We start from the raw sequence: 15382 nt of genomic DNA on the forward strand, positions 1-15382 counted from the left end.
GAAGAAAAGTAATTTTTTAAATCGAATTTGCGTGATAAACACACATTCTTGGATTTTTTTACTCGTGAAAGCAACGGAAGTTGAAAATCTTTGAAATCCGTTTCTAAATCACTGAGTCACATTCATGAATTAATGCAGTATCAATCGTTTTACGTTTGACAATAAATGTCGAGAATCTGTACCCACAAAATACTGCCAACGAATTATCGATGATTTTCGTGTAATTACAGATGCGACCTGTATCCGCTGGGCCTTCTTTACTGCAGTCACTTCCACAGGACAGTGGCATGGGGCCTCTTGTTAGGTAATTTAAAACCTGAGAATTCGAGCTTTTCTCAACCGATAAAATTGCCCTCCCCCAAAATTGTTGACACTCGGAAAATCTATTGTCTTCCACATCGTTCAAACAAACCTTCAATGAAATACGTGAAAATCAATAATACAAGTTTTCGGTATTGTGCACTGTTCACTTTTAACGAAAATTTCAATTAACACATCCATAGAAATCGTCGATTCAAGCCCGTCTGGTCAGAATCAGTATTTTGACATTTTTCCATTCGTATCAGTGATATTTGTCACTTAGAAAAAAACTTTCATGAAAATCCTTTGAAACGTCGTCATGTAAATAACCAATTGTTATTGCTACCCTGTTTCACGCATCACCCTCTCTCCTCGGTCATTCAACAAAACAGCTTCAGGATCGGGAAGGTAGAGTGCGTCAGTCTGTGTGACTTAGTATTGGGTTACTTGCTCTTGTGTACATTCAATCTACTGATTTATATGCACCTCATAAATTTTCGGCCTTTACCAGCTCTGTGGTTCAATTAATGCCTGTATTTTAAGAAAAGAAACTAAAGATAACTGCATGTGATATTAATTCTAAAAGGTCTCGTTCGACCAAAACGTTATGTCGTTCCTTTTTGTGTTGAATTTTTTTTTCAATTTTATTCATAGTGCAATAGACACTAAACAATTGTCATATCAATTACCACGAGGAATTGACACGGATGCTTAACTCGTTTTATCCGCATGAAGTTATAAGAAATTTTTCATTTTTTCTACCGTACAAACGCATCATATTGAAAATATTGAAGTAACGACCTAGAACTTTCGTATATCGTAAATCATATCGGATCGTAATTGGATTCACAATTAACAATGTTTCATGCTGCGATGCTTAGCCGTGTGCGGTGAGTTGATTCTACTTTTCATTTGTGAAGAACTTTTTCTCAGGGATTAATCCATCGATTGGAAAAATTAAAAAAACACAAAGCGTAAACTTTGCGATTGGAGAAAAACCTCTTAGAACTTGCTCAAGTCGTAACTTTGTCGAGTGTTCATATTTCCAGCTCAATATCAGCAATTCCAATTCACTTTAATGAGTGGACTGAAAATAAAAATTTCGAAGCATCCTACAAATTTATGGTATTGACCTTTTTCAGTAGTTCTTATAAAACGCATTTTTTAACAGTAGCTTTCGCTTTTCTAGTACACCGATAATTAGTTGTTTTTTTTATCTGCGAATGGTTTGCAGATTTGCTTAAATACAGTTTTATGAAAACGGGGACTAATTTCCATAGTACAAGTTTAAAAAATGATGGCATCAATCGAATTGTGACATCGTTAGAAATTCTATTTTATCAAAAAAAAAAAAATGCCATGTGAGGATGCAAAAAACAAAGCTATTCGAATGGTTCAAACAACGTTTATGTTTGTTTTACAGTTGGAGTGACTCGTGGAATCGTCAACGTCCCCCATCGCTCGCAGACATCAACATGACAAGGAATCTTCGTAAGCCGAGCGACCGATCGCCCCGTACGTCGAGACCTCGTCCTGACGAAACAGGATCAATACGACACAATGGTTTTACAGATAAATCATTAGCGGAAAGTCTAACGGTGAAGCGTCTTGTGAAACCAAGAGAAACGATACCGAGCAGATCGTTGGATTTGAACGATTTCGTTAAGACGAGCGTTTCAAAAGCGGAAATAACACCGACCAAAACGTCCATTCCATCACCCAAAAAATTAACGACGCCGACACAAATACCGCGAGCGGCGCGAGCCGTATCCGCGACAGGCCGATCGCACAACTTATAAAACTGTAGAACAAAATACTGCGTTTTTTTGTTATTTTTTTTCTTCTTTCCGTCGTTTTGTTTTTCGCTCTAGAACTATATTTGTATGAATTCAATTGTCTTGGGTTTGTACACTCTAAAAGATTGATTTGTATATAAGATGAAAGAGATAGATACGAATTAATTCAATGTACGAATTAATGACTTCTTCAGTATTTAAAAGAAAAAAAAACACATTTTTGTAAAGTCACTGAACGGTTGGAGGATCACGAGGACCTTGAGGAATGTCTTCACATTACATTTGTTAGATATCTCAATTTTCTCCTTAGACTTGGGAGTAATTAAATTCGTATTACCACATTCGTTTTGTTTTTTTGATTCCACACGATTCGAGTGATCCTCTGATCGTTGTCTCGTTTCGCTTAATTTTTAAGTACTTGATCTCAAAACTCATAGAAATCTTCATACGACTAGTTCATGGATTATCATCGAATCATCGAAAATTTCTTTTGGCATATTTATTTTTTATTATTATTTTTCATGTATTAAAAAGGGCCTCGCTGTGGAGGATGCTCTAGACTGGATCGTCCGAAGAGCTAACACGGCAATTCGTAAACGCTGTTATGAGTTTTTGTTTTATTGTTTTGTTTTTATTGAAATTTAAAAAGCCAAAAGATTAATCAGTTCGATTGTAGCGAAGAAAAGGTCAAGCTGCGTATTGGCATTTTACGTAGCACTTATTCCGTTTTTTTTTTTTTTTTTTTTTTTAATGATCGTTAGAGCGATTGTACAACTGTACAGTATACGAGTCAGGGTATCGCGTAGCAGTAAGCTCAATTTGTTTAATTTATTCCGTTTTTTTTTACGTTGCAATATGTTATTGTCCCAGGTGCTATTTCTGTTCTGATGCGAAGTCATATTTTCAAACGACATTTATATTCTCTTGGTTCATTTGATTTGGACAGTTCAGCCAACAGTGCAATAAATAATTTCATGTGAAATTTCAGGAGCCAATCATACTGGATAAAAAAGTGTTTCAATACTTAGAAACTTTGTCATTGTCAACAAAATATAAAGTTCATTATCACTGAATTTTTCGTAAACCAGTGCCAGTATGTTGTACATGTTTCATTAGCACACACGTTCCTTTCAACCATTATTCATATTCCGATTAAGAGTCATTCTTGCCAGTGATTTATTCCGCGAGAAACTAAATATAAAAGAAAACAAATGAAAATATTATCGTTGAGATAAAATTGAATTTCAATGATTCAATCATACAGTGTAGAAAAAGTACGCAGCGAGCGATTCAATAACCGGAGAAAAGATGGAGCAAGATTTTGTACGATGAAAAAATATGATATGTAGGTATAATAGCGCTAGCTTTGAATCGTCGCAAAAGATAAATATTTGAGTTATTCCAACGATAGAAATATTTCCTCCGAATTTGTGCTAAATTACAACTGGTGATTCTCGAATAAATTTTTGTTTCCTTCGTCTAATAGGGTTAACGAAACTTGCGAGAATACGAATGTTTTTCGTTGATCGTTAGTGACCTCAGATTCAATCTTTGTACAACCAGGAAATCCTTTTTTTAACGGATCATACGTCGATTACGTGAATGTTTTCTGTTCAAGATTCTTATCTCCCAAAAATTGCGTTTTATTTGTAAACAAAAATGATAGGGATGCAAAAACTGTCGTCGAGATAATGGGCAAAGTGAAACAAAAAACTGGCCGCTCATGTTGGAAAACCGGATGTTAAACAGAATGAAAATTGTACTAATGAGATAAATCGACATCTCGCAAAACTTTCCATAGACCAGGACTCTATGAACACTATAATCACGTGTATCAAGGCATCAATTAAGCAGCCTTTATCCTTTATAACTCTATTAAAAATTCAATGAAGAAACAATTGAACCACAAATTAATAATCGATATTTATTATCAATGCAACACAAGCTGGAATCGCAATACAATAAAGAGGCTTTTTGGAAAAGTTATGAATAACTTATTTGGCGCAAGATACCATGTAATCATGACGATCGAGGACGTACGAGGATTCAGTTAAATCGATAAATATTTCAGAAAGGATAGTTGCAAGTATGTTATTTCGGAAGAAAAACGAAAAGGAAACAAACGATATTCATTAAATAACGCGGTAATGTGAAATCCTATTTCGATAGTTCGAAACTGCGTGAATACTCCATCTTTTAATGTCAAAGCTTCATTATCGAAATTTAAAAAATCGTCCTATTTAATCCTACTACATCGTGTAGATTTAGAAATAGCCGATGCCATATGTGGCACAGCCTGGAGAATACATTTGGAAAAGAACGAATAAAGCGTATTTATTCATAATCATACCGCTGTTTAATGTTTTTTTTTCACTCCAATTCCGAAAAAGTTTGGTGTTCGTTACGAATTACGAATTCAGATTTTTATTCAGAATGGTACAACGATGAAAAATCTGTCACGTTCTCCCTTAACTGTTCAGATGTTAAAATTAAAACTTCGGTCAAATTCATCAAGTGATTTTTTCATTACAACATTCACTTTTTAATCTCTTAAAACATATGTACCAATGATTCTTGAGAATCAAAGCATAAAAAGAAAGTTAAAAAGAAATATGTTATCACACATAATTTAACTTTTCTAGATTATTGGTGAAACTTTTCGACCATATGTGAAAAAAATTTCAAGAATATTTGCTCGATTCTTATATAATTTGAATATGAAATAAATTTAATAAAGTTTTCAGTAATTACAAGTTACAGATAAAGTTTAATGAGCTCATCACTAACAGCCGACGGAGTAAGAATTCCCAAATCAGTGAACAGAAGATTGATAAATTGAGGTGGCGTGTAGTCGACCAACGGGTGTTCGTTTTGTAGACTTTTCGATAACGTACTTGCAGTGTACTATAAAAGGTTTTAAAAGCATTAAAAGATCCTGTTTTACCTCTGTAGACCATTATTAAAATAGCGCGAGCGTAGAAATGTTTAAATCATTTTCAACTTACTTTGAATTCGTCTGGAAGATCGACTTGATTCAGCGGATATATTCTGGCAAATTTGAAACTTTCCGTCAAAACGTAAAATGGCTTTTTAATTTCTTTAGCACAAATCGCCATCGAATATGTGCCAATCTGTCGTGAAAAAAATAAAGGTGTTAGGAACCAATTGTCATAAATAGAATATAATATGATTAAAGAGCAAGGAAAGTCATCGAAAGTAAGTTTTGAAACTATTAGTGCAAGTGAATCAAAAATAAATTTGAAGTACACAATTTGGGAATTCGAAAAGGAAAGTCAATATATAACATTGGAGCACAGCTATCGACCACATTCTGCCATTGAGATTCTTAATCATTAGTACCTTGTTTATAACACCTCCACTTTCAGCTACTCCCTCTGCACCAACCATGACCATATCAACTTGTTCCATAACATAGCCCATGGCAGCATCAAGTATGAGTGTACATGGAACGCCTAATTTGGTCAAATTTTCGCACATCTCTTCGCTAAGGACAGAATAACACAAATACTTTTTTATATCAATTGCTCTTGCAGTACAATTTCTTTAAAATTATGGTAAAACTCTTGAAAAGAAAAATTGTCTTACCCGCTAAAATCTGGAGCAGACTGCGTGACATAGACTTGGAAAATTTTATTGCTTGCTGCTGCTTCTTTCATTGTTTGTAAAACTACTCTGGATTTGGAGTGAGTCAGGATTTTCTGCATCATAAGAATAAATGCTATGAATAAAATGGTTGATTTTTGTATGGAATAGTAAATGAAAGAACAACATTTTTTCAAAATCAGCAAATGAAAAACGATTCCATAAGTTTCAGTTTTTAATGTATTGAGTATCTTCTATTATTAGTATTATTTTGTATTTTTTGACAGTTTGTATGGTAAAAATGATAATCCAGATGTAATGTACTCACACAACCATCCGTAATAAAATGGGCAGCAACTTTTCCTACTTTGCCACGTGCAGCAACAAGTTTTTCATAGAAAACTTTGCCTCGATGGATCATAATGCCCTTGCATTCTGCAAAAGACTGTTCAACAATATTTCAACTGAAAAATTTATAAATCTGACCTGTATGTCTACAATCGATATTGTGATAAATTGCATCATGCGATATTTTATTGCACCATGTTCTTTGTCAAATGATTACGAAATGTGCTTCAATGGTAGGCATAAGATTTCTTTCATTTCAGCATTTTTTGAAAATGTAATGAAAATTATGGTCACAAATATAATGAACACTTATATAGAGTAATCCGCAGTAGAACAAGATATAAATTTGAAAAATAGAAAACAGATAAATCTCAGTTCCAAAAAAATAATGAGCCAAGTTGCATTCTGACAATGCAAGCTCGGATTATATCGATGATCATGAAATACAATTTTATCAACATTAATTCGAAATCTTACCGGTGTATCCAATGTGGCAAGAGTAATAAATCTGAGAAATAACTCGCTGCCGGATGCAATGGCAGTGACAGGATGATCAGTGGAGCGCATAGCATCGACAGCATTTTGTAAACAATAACGAAGCTCCTGTACTGTTTCAGCTTGAAGTAACAAAAAAAAAAGATGATGCATAGTGGATAAGTCGTAATCTACTATCAAGTTAAAAGCAGAATACTAACATTTTGACCGTTCCAACACTTTTAGAAGAGTTCGAATAGCCGCCATCCCAGCAGATACATCTTTCTCATCTTTGATGATTTGATTGAAGTACTGACAGATTTCTGCGATAAAAAATTATGGTGATGGAATCTCTGTTCAGCTTTTTGTAACAATTACTGAATTTTAAATTCCACTTACCATCCCGTTCCATTATAAATATTTAACGTAATAAAAACCACTGAACAATGTTTTATTTACAATTTAGAACAGACCATATGTACTAGTACTTTTTTAGGTTATGTTGCGATCTTTGTGGCTCCATCGAATTGATGTAAACATACACAGAAATCTACTTTATCATTCTAGCTTATTATCTACTATGAATAAGCTAGACATTTGATATATGAAGTTATTCGTAGAGCTGAATCGATACAAAAAATCACGTTATTGGCAAATCCGCCACATATATACATGCTTCGAAAATTTGAAATTGCGAAAAAAGAATCGAGAATTTATCGAACATGACTAATACCCAATATTCCGAAATACAATCGAACATTTTTCAAAAATAAATACCCATATGTACATTAAAACAATATAAAGACTATTCAAATACAAAACCACAAAATACAGTCGGCATTTTGACCTTGGCATTGTTGATATAGATATATAGTATAACGTGATAGGGTGATAGCGTGCAGCATCAATTACTGTGGTGCGTGGTGTGTGAAAACAGTGATTATCGTATTAATCAACAGTGCTTCGAAATTTATTTGTATTGAAATTTCTTCGAGATTAGAAAAATATTGGAAGTCAAGCGGAAACCTCCACTGGCTGACTTGTAAGGTTATCGGAATATATTGTACTGCATATCACTTTGCATACGGACATACGGATTACGGGTACCAATTTATTCAGAACGAATATTCATCCAAGTGCCACCGAGTCGGAGATTTTATTACGCACATCCATATTTTGACGCAATGGCTGACACCGTAGGCAAAGTATGGTTTGATCGTGATTCCTTAATGTTTCTTATGGTTCATACTGTTTTTTTTTAACCTTTGATATCTAAAAAAATACAAAAAGTATCATTGCGCAAATTATACACGAGACTTATTAAAACTTGAAACAAGAATGTTTCTTCTCACCCGTGTGTCACCAAGTATATTAAACATTCTGAATAGTCATGAAAAAAAAAAATTAGCATCAAATCTTATTTTAATCACACAAAAATATTCAAGTATTCATTTGTTTTAATTGTATTGCCAAAATTTCAGGCAAATGAAGCTGCGTCAAAGCTCCATAAATCATTGTCAATTGCCCCAATTATTTCTTGTTATTTTTTTAATTTGCTGTTTTTATTGCAACAGTAAAACTTTGATTAGCTGAAACTGTTTTTCCTCCAAAGGTCATTAAATGCCGTGCTGCTGTAGCTTGGAAAGAGAAAGAGCCGCTCTCAATCGAAGAGATTGAAGTTGCACCTCCGAAAGCACATGAAGTTCGCATCAAAATAAAAGCTACTGCACTTTGTCACACTGATGCTTATACCCTTGGAGGTTCAGATCCTGAGGGCATTTTCCCAAGCATTCTTGGTCACGAAGGAAGTGGTGTTGTTGAAAGCGTTGGCGAGGGAGTAACTGAATTTCAAATTGGTACTTTAATCGATCAGTTATCTGTTGAAACACTTTGCAGGAAAAGAATATTAATGTTTATTTTCACGTGTTACATATTATATTCCTACTTACCCCATTATTAGACCTTATTTTGATGTTTTTTTTTTAAATTCCTGTTGAGCTATACCTTTCTTCATCATTGTAACATTTAATATTTATTAAAAGGTGACCATGTTGTACCTTTGTACATTCCTCAATGCGGTGACTGCAAGTTCTGCAAATCCCCAAAAACAAACCTCTGCAGCAAAATCCGTAATACCCAGGGAAAAGGTGTGATGCCTGATGGAACATCAAGATTCACTTGTAAAGGGAAAACACTAGCTCATTTTATGGGCTGTTCAACATTTTCTGAATACACTGTTGTGGCGGACATTTCACTAGCCAAGGTAAGAGTCAGGCGGATGTAAACATTCCATTCGACGTCAACATAATTTTTGTCATGAGATAGAATTTATTTTTACGTTTTATCATATTTTTTTAATGACACTCAAGAAAATGATCAAAATTACAAACAACACTTGATTTCTAGCTCTCTTTCCTCGTTACTTGGTGCTTATAATTGTTGATGGTTTTCTTCATTTTGTATTCCAGATCGATCCCACTGCTCCTTTTGATAAAGTTTGTTTGTTGGGCTGTGGAGTTTCAACTGGCTATGGAGCAGCTTTGAACACTGCTAAAGTCGAGTCTGGCAGTACATGTGCTGTCTGGGGGCTTGGTGCTGTTGGTCTCGCAGTGGGTTTGGGTTGCAAGGCTGCTGGTGCATCTCGCATCATTGGCATTGATCTCAATCCTGCCAAATTTGAGCAAGGTATATCAAAGTTTCGTCACTGGAGCCCATTAAAAGAATATATCACACTCGAGTATCGTGGTGAAGTAACTATTCCTGTTCAATGTTTAAAAAGAAATTGAAAATGAAATTAATGAGCATAAAAAATGAGTGGGAACCACTTACAAAAAAATATTAAGAAAAAACATTCGTCATGTTTGTTGTTTTTCTCTTGGGTTTGTCATATTTTACACCGTACTCTTTGATTCATGAATAATTAATCGAAAATTACACACTGTTCAGGATAACATTCGTTTGCACTGAAACACTTGCTTAAACCTTTCGTTTCCTCATTTTGGATAAAGATATCAAGGAAAAATGTATTTCGGATGTAGTCTTATCAATGAAAAATAAAAGGAGAGCAAATTATAAAGGCCTTCGATAGATCGAGACATTCAATTTCTATTCGTTTTGTTTCTCTACGGAAATGAAAAGATGTTTTTTTAAAAAGTTTCTTTGTTGAAAATGAAAAAAATTGACGAGATTTTCCCGGTTTTCAGCGAAACAATTCGGTTTCACTGAATTCGTAAACCCTAAGGAACAGAATCGTCCAATTCAGGAGATACTTATCGAAATGACGGACGGTGGTCTCGACTACACCTTCGAATGCGTTGGAAATGTCAATACAATGGTACATGAACAAAAAAGAAACGGATAAAATGCATTTTTTGCATGCGAATTATAAAATGAAGAATGATTTTCAATCATTCCAAACGACTATTTGAAATTGCAGAGGGCCGCTTTGGAATCTTGTCACAAAGGTTGGGGAACGTCCGTGATAGTTGGCGTTGCTGCAGCCGGTCAAGAAATCAGTACACGTCCGTTTCAATTGGTGACCGGTCGTGTTTGGAAGGGCACAGCTTTTGGAGGATGGAAATCAAAGGAAAGTGTTCCAAAATTGGTGAAGGCTTATCAAAATAAAGAATTGATGCTCGACGAATTTGTTACGCACAATATGCCTTTCGACAAAATTAACGACGGTTTCGAGCTGCTGCATTCCGGCAATTGGTAATGAATAAATTTATTGCTCTGTTGAGATATTCATCATGCTGCTTGAAGTTTTTCTTCAAAATAATATATTTTACCTTGAAAGAGAAGTTCGGCATGTAACGTTTTGAGTGACGATCATCTTAAGACTCTCCATTTAATCTGAAAAGCACAATCGCCGACTATTCTAATGTTCTGATGTGAATGAAAATTTATATTATTTTTCAGCTTGAGAGCCGTTCTGCATTACTGAAAAAAAATCTTCAATTTCTCATCCATCGATCATGGGCCCGAACAATAACTTTTTTTCAAGCATACTGCCTTGTAAAACTGAAAGAATATAATATTTTTATGGCACACTATTCGACGTCACGTGTTCTGTTATTCAAATTCTGCCCCAACGACTCGAGTACCAAAAAAAAGTTTGCAACCAAGAAAGTAGATTTGCAGAAAATTATAATTTTGTCTCAGGCTAGCTGTTTTTATTTTCGCCATTATTTTTTCACAATCATATTTCGATTATTATTCTCGCTATCTTCTAATTAGTTTGAGTAATTACGAGTAAAACATGATTGTAAAAAGAATACGAGCTCAGTTATACAATGGTATCTCACAGATAATCGTGGTGAATGTAATGTAAATATGACGAATACGCTATTATCGTTGCACACAGATGTTTCTTGGTCAGCTGTAAATATATAAGAAAAAAAAATACGAACGTAGTTGCGCAAATTTGCTGGGGTTTCCTGAGTCCAAGGGCATTGTCGTATATAATACGAGGTAAAACCAACGATATTTATGCAAATGCGTAATTGGATAAGTGGAAAAAACGTGGGTAAATTTAAAACGACTTGAACAAACACATCGGACGATCGAGTCGTATAAAAGTGGGACGAATTATAAATCGACGAAGAGTTATAACAGCTCAGTTGAGAGATAAGCTTGTTAAGAAAATTTACAGACCGAAATATCCAACATGAAGTGTTACACTTTGATACTGTGTCTGATGATGATAATGATCGCGGTGTCCTCGGTGTCAGCGAGTGGAAAAAAATTAGGCAGCGTAAGCAATTTTTCCCAATGTCTTGAAATATAAAAAAAAAAAACAAAAATTCTTTATAAAAACATACAAAAAATGCTAATGAATTTATGGAATCTTTATCACAGGCCTGCACAGACAGCAGAGAATGTTGTTCTAGATACTGTCGCGATGGAAAATGCATAAATTGTGAGTTTTCCCGTATTTTTGATGGTTCATTTTTTGCATAATTCAGTTCCAGGATCGTATCTAATCAGGAGAATTTTTTTCAGTCGGTGATGCTCCTGATGATAAGGGGGCTAAGAATCCTTGCAAGCCAAATCCATGTCGTCTCGGTGAACCTTGTACACTTCAACAAGTAACATGCGTCAGGTTTCCTTGTCGACCGATCGCCCGATGCGACGGCTACAAACGTTCGTGAACGTAAAAATGTCATATAATTTCCTTCATCATAAATATCGTGCAAAATTGAAAGAGATAAAAAAAAACAACAATGATGTTAAAATAAAAAATTCGCAATGACATAAAAAATCACAACAATTTTCTACAACAATCTTTATTCATAAAGAATTCTTACAGCCACATGTACAATACCAATCGGATTAGATATCTACGGTAGCCTCGAAATTAAGTAAAAATTCTTTACGCTTCGATCCGGAGTATAATATCCTTATTACAAATCAATCGTCATGGTACGAAGTTCATTAGATGATTACATGTTCATTATTGTATATCAGTTATTGTATATACAATATTTCAATTAGCGGCCTTTTAGCGCCCGGTCGCGTTATGTCTGGAAATATTAATTGTTATATAATCTCTATGATCGACGGTATATAGAATAATTATGGCGGAATTACGCTCGATGTAGCTGAGGGTGCATAGGCATAGTAATTGTTTGTATGATTTTTTTATTTTTTTGTTTTTTTTTTTTCATATTTTCCTTCTTCTTCATCAACGTATTTTCCAAATTCATTCTCAACTTCGATCTCATTGACTTTTAATCTCGAGTGGCCGCATTACTTCCTACGTTTATTTGTTATACACTTACGCGTTTAGGCATTCAAAAGGAATGTTGTGTACTATGTTCAATAGAACGAGAATTGCCGGTACATTTTAGTTGAATAAAAATAATTACATCACTGTATGAGCTATTGGGAGGGGGGGGGGGGGGGGGGGGGAAGGGAATTAGTGCCATTTCGAAACAATAATACTTGCTGGAAAACCACGAATGGACAATTAACAGCATCGGTTTAAATTCTATTCAACTTTCCTGTCGTTTATTTTTATTTAATCGTTATTTTTTCCTTTTTTTTTTTTTTAATGAGAGAGCATTTTTCAAACGAAAGTATCGTTCAGACATTCACGTCAAATTTGTCAGCTCGTCGATTGTCCGCATAAAAAATGTTTAGTCGAGAAAGTTTATCTGCAATGTTGGTCACATGTAGATGAACTCCAGCTCGTACGAACAGAAATCTTTTGCTCGCCCTTGCCCCACCATCGTAAATAGTACAGCGAGAGATGTACAACGCGATTCAAGCAAAACTAATACGGCACTTTCATATTTCGCGCTCTGAAATACGAAATTAACTTCAATGAACGGAAACACAAATATAAATGTTTGACTACTATTGGAATCGTTACGGGGGGGGACGGAAGAGCTTTCTTTACGTGAGGGTTATTTACTTCACCTACGTAATGTTTTGGTTTTTTTTGCCACTAAACTTTATCGTCTATTCACATAGTCACACTGATCGTTCTCTACGGATTATATTTTGTTTTCTTTTTATTATTTTTTTTTCTTTTTCTTTCTTTCGCTTGTTTTTTTTTTTTTTTTCACTTTGAATCTATAATAATCTACATTTACGCACAAATACTCGTTAAGTAAAAGTCGGTAAGTAAAAATGCTCTTATCTTTATACGGTGGAAATGCCAGACGAACAACGACGTCATATGCTCGGCCAAACACGTTTGGCGATTTTTTTCGTTTTGTTTTGGTTGATTTTTTTCACTGTTTTTATCTTGATTTTCATGAATTTTGAGAATCTTCTCGATTCCTTTACCAATAACTATAAACACTCGTATCAAAGTGTCGCACTCTCTCGATCTTACGTAATCGACTAATGAGCGAACGTCGTTTTTTGCTCTTTGCTTTTATTCCGACCACCATATTGCATCGCCCGGTCTTTCGAATTTGTCTTTATTAAATAGCTGGGAGAGGGAGAAGGGATTATCCGAAGGGATGATTATTCGGCCCATTGGATAATTGGGTCAAAGCGACTCCGTCAGCGAGTAAGAAATAGGTCGTTATTTTCTTTTTTTAAGCGTAACATCTTAAACTATTTTCATACGTTCATGTTTCGTCGCAACGAGAGAAACGGAATGAACATGGAAAATCCACGCTCCCGTCCAGGACATCATTTTTCCTTCCGGTTCTCTCAGACTTTCCTCGTTTTTTGTTCTTTTACAATGGCCTATTATTGCAAATCGTCGACAATATTTCGCTGAGATACACATTTATGGATCAGGGCGTTTTATTATTAAGTGAAAGGATTTCACATTACTTTGGCTTCCTTAATTTTAGCGTGTCAAATATGATGACGTGAATTTAAAAATCGATAAATTCGATAAAACATACCGAAAGGGGAATCAGATTTTCGTTAGTGGACTCAAGAAAACTTGAAAACAAAACAAATCTTAATTTATATTATTAAAGAAAAATAACGAGTAGCCTAAAATCATTGAATTGACTATTTTAACGTCCCAACACGAATACATATTACACACCCACAAAGCACGGATGAGAAGTATACTTCAATTATAATAATCGTCCACTATTGGCCTAAAGGTGATCGAGCCACTACCGCATCTCTTGATAAAGAATGACATTATGCCGTGATATTTTTCGTATGTTGAAGCACACTATCAACATCAAATATTTAAAAACAAAGCCAGCGCAAGCCCTGCCATACCCTTGTTACAAATGTGACGATTTCAAAGTTCTTCTCTTATAAACGATACTAAAAGTGGGGTAAGTCGATCCGATGAAAGCGAGAATAAGTCGATCTGCAAGAATATTTTCAGCTGGTTAAGTTAGAGTTCGTTTTATTCCCTTTTCCTTCTTCCTCGTCAATTAGCTCACTACGCAGCACTCGAGTTTTCGCATAAATATTTTGTAATAATATATTATTTTTAAAGTGCATTGTGCAAGGAGGAGTTCATCCCAGGTTCAAAGGAGAAGGTTAAATAATTCTTTGACCTTTTTCCGTTCAGTCAATGTCTGCGCTTTTGCGTTAAAATACATTATCATAATTTTTCTTTCTTTCGCGTACTTTGAGCTGGGCGATATTGAGGAATGTTTCTTTTAATTTGCGTGCGTTTGTCTCGGTAATGGTTGGTTGATAGGCCAGGGTGAATCTTGAAAGTGGAAAAAAGGGCAGGGGCTGGGGTTTTAAAGTCATGGATCGGAATATCAAAGTTGTACTACAAGTGGTGTACGAATACCCGCAGTAGTGCGATTCAGTGTTCTCGTTGAAGTCGCTTATACCGGTGAGGAGCTCTTGAGAATGGTTAAATTATGGACGACGGTTAAGTACCGTGGTATATCGATAGAAAAAAATCTTCAATCGCGGCTAGGATTTCACGGCAAGGGCGCCAGAGCGATGAAAGAGTTTTTCTACTTCTTCGTCGTTATTTTTTCTCTTTCTCTCTTGCAGGAAGGGTTACACAGCGTTTTTTGTTATTTGTTTTATTCGCTTCTCCGTTCTCTTGAAATGGTTTCTTATCCGTGTGCTTTTCCGGATTTCCAATTGTCGCCTAGAAGTCCAGCGGCTGGTCGGCAGAGCCCTCGAGATCCTGCGCTGTCTCCTGGTCGCTGTCCTCGTCGTCGTCGTCCAAATCGACGCTGTTCGTTTTCAGACCTCCGCTGCTGATCTTGTTCACTATCGCGTCTGGATATAATAAAATGAAATTCATGATTTTACCGTCCTCTTTTCAGGCTTGATATTTCTCTCGCATTTACTCGCATAACGAATCCAATAATGATTTTTATTCAATCGAAATACGTTGCATCGAGTAACTCGAGGAATTTTCAATAATCCTCGCATCGGGGCTTTCATTTTGCAATACGTAC

The 15382-nt window shown here is 35.2% G+C and overlaps 4 protein-coding genes across 10 annotated transcripts in view; 2 read left to right on the forward strand and 2 right to left on the reverse strand.

Moving 5' to 3' along the window:
* LOC122409872 (uncharacterized) overlaps window positions 1-4440 on the forward strand; it is a 63116-nt gene extending 58676 nt beyond the window's left edge. For 4 of the 6 annotated variants that reach the window (XM_043417752.1, XM_043417754.1, XM_043417755.1 and 1 more), the window contains 2 exons: window positions 231-304; window positions 1724-4440. In XM_043417752.1, coding sequence (XP_043273687.1) covers window positions 231-304; window positions 1724-2099 — 450 coding nt within the window. In that variant the 3' untranslated portion in view covers window positions 2100-4440. Of the gene's footprint in view, window positions 1-230; window positions 305-692; window positions 1191-1723 lie in introns of all 6 variants that reach the window. The other 2 variants (XM_043417757.1, XR_006260781.1) reach the window with 2 other exon arrangements.
* Window positions 2823-7069, reverse strand: eIF2Balpha (eukaryotic translation initiation factor 2B subunit alpha). The gene is made up of 8 exons (XM_043417761.1): window positions 6921-7069; window positions 6743-6844; window positions 6525-6664; window positions 6028-6144; window positions 5703-5815; window positions 5457-5601; window positions 5102-5227; window positions 2823-5000 (listed from the first exon to the last, which is right to left on the reverse strand). The coding sequence occupies exons 1-8, from the start codon at window positions 6931-6933 to the stop codon at window positions 4851-4853; spliced, it is 906 nt and encodes a 301-aa protein (XP_043273696.1). The 5' UTR covers window positions 6934-7069; the 3' UTR covers window positions 2823-4850.
* Window positions 7070-7453: 384 nt separating this feature from the next.
* Window positions 7454-10573, forward strand: Fdh (alcohol dehydrogenase class-3 Fdh). Its single transcript, XM_043417760.1, has 7 exons — window positions 7454-7726; window positions 8134-8377; window positions 8564-8784; window positions 8990-9206; window positions 9725-9855; window positions 9958-10232; window positions 10440-10573. Exons 1-7 carry the CDS (start codon window positions 7706-7708, stop codon window positions 10462-10464), a joined length of 1134 nt encoding a protein of 377 aa, XP_043273695.1. The 5' UTR covers window positions 7454-7705; the 3' UTR covers window positions 10465-10573.
* A 1217-nt stretch (window positions 10574-11790) lies between these two features.
* The window catches only part of Cow (Proteoglycan Cow), a 128712-nt gene continuing 125120 nt past the window's right edge, over window positions 11791-15382 (reverse strand). For both annotated transcript variants that reach the window (XM_043417759.1, XM_043417758.1), the window contains exon 10: window positions 11791-15200. In XM_043417759.1, coding sequence (XP_043273694.1) covers window positions 15067-15200 — 134 coding nt within the window. In that variant the 3' untranslated portion in view covers window positions 11791-15066. The remainder of the gene's footprint in view (window positions 15201-15382) is intronic.

Source organism: Venturia canescens, chromosome 4 (assembly GCF_019457755.1).
Source record: "Venturia canescens isolate UGA chromosome 4, ASM1945775v1, whole genome shotgun sequence".
NCBI lineage: Eukaryota > Metazoa > Arthropoda > Insecta > Hymenoptera > Ichneumonidae > Venturia > Venturia canescens.

What these genes read in the sequence shown, in the direction of transcription:
- eIF2Balpha (XM_043417761.1), bottom strand. An exon ending in AGTGTTGGAACGGTCAAAAT is followed by an intron (nt 6,665 to 6,742) that starts GTTAGTATTCTG and finishes TGTTACTTCAAG; the next exon opens with CTGAAACAGTACAGGAGCTT. An exon ending in GTGGAGGTGTTATAAACAAG is followed by an intron (nt 5,228 to 5,456) that starts GTACTAATGATT and finishes TTTTCACGACAG; the next exon opens with ATTGGCACATATTCGATGGC.
- Fdh (XM_043417760.1), top strand. Translation starts at nt 7,706, where the DNA reads ATGGCTGACACCGTAGGCAAA. An exon ending in AGTAACTGAATTTCAAATTG is followed by an intron (nt 8,378 to 8,563) that starts GTACTTTAATCG and finishes ATTTATTAAAAG; the next exon opens with GTGACCATGTTGTACCTTTG. An exon ending in TCCTGCCAAATTTGAGCAAG is followed by an intron (nt 9,207 to 9,724) that starts GTATATCAAAGT and finishes CCCGGTTTTCAG; the next exon opens with CGAAACAATTCGGTTTCACT.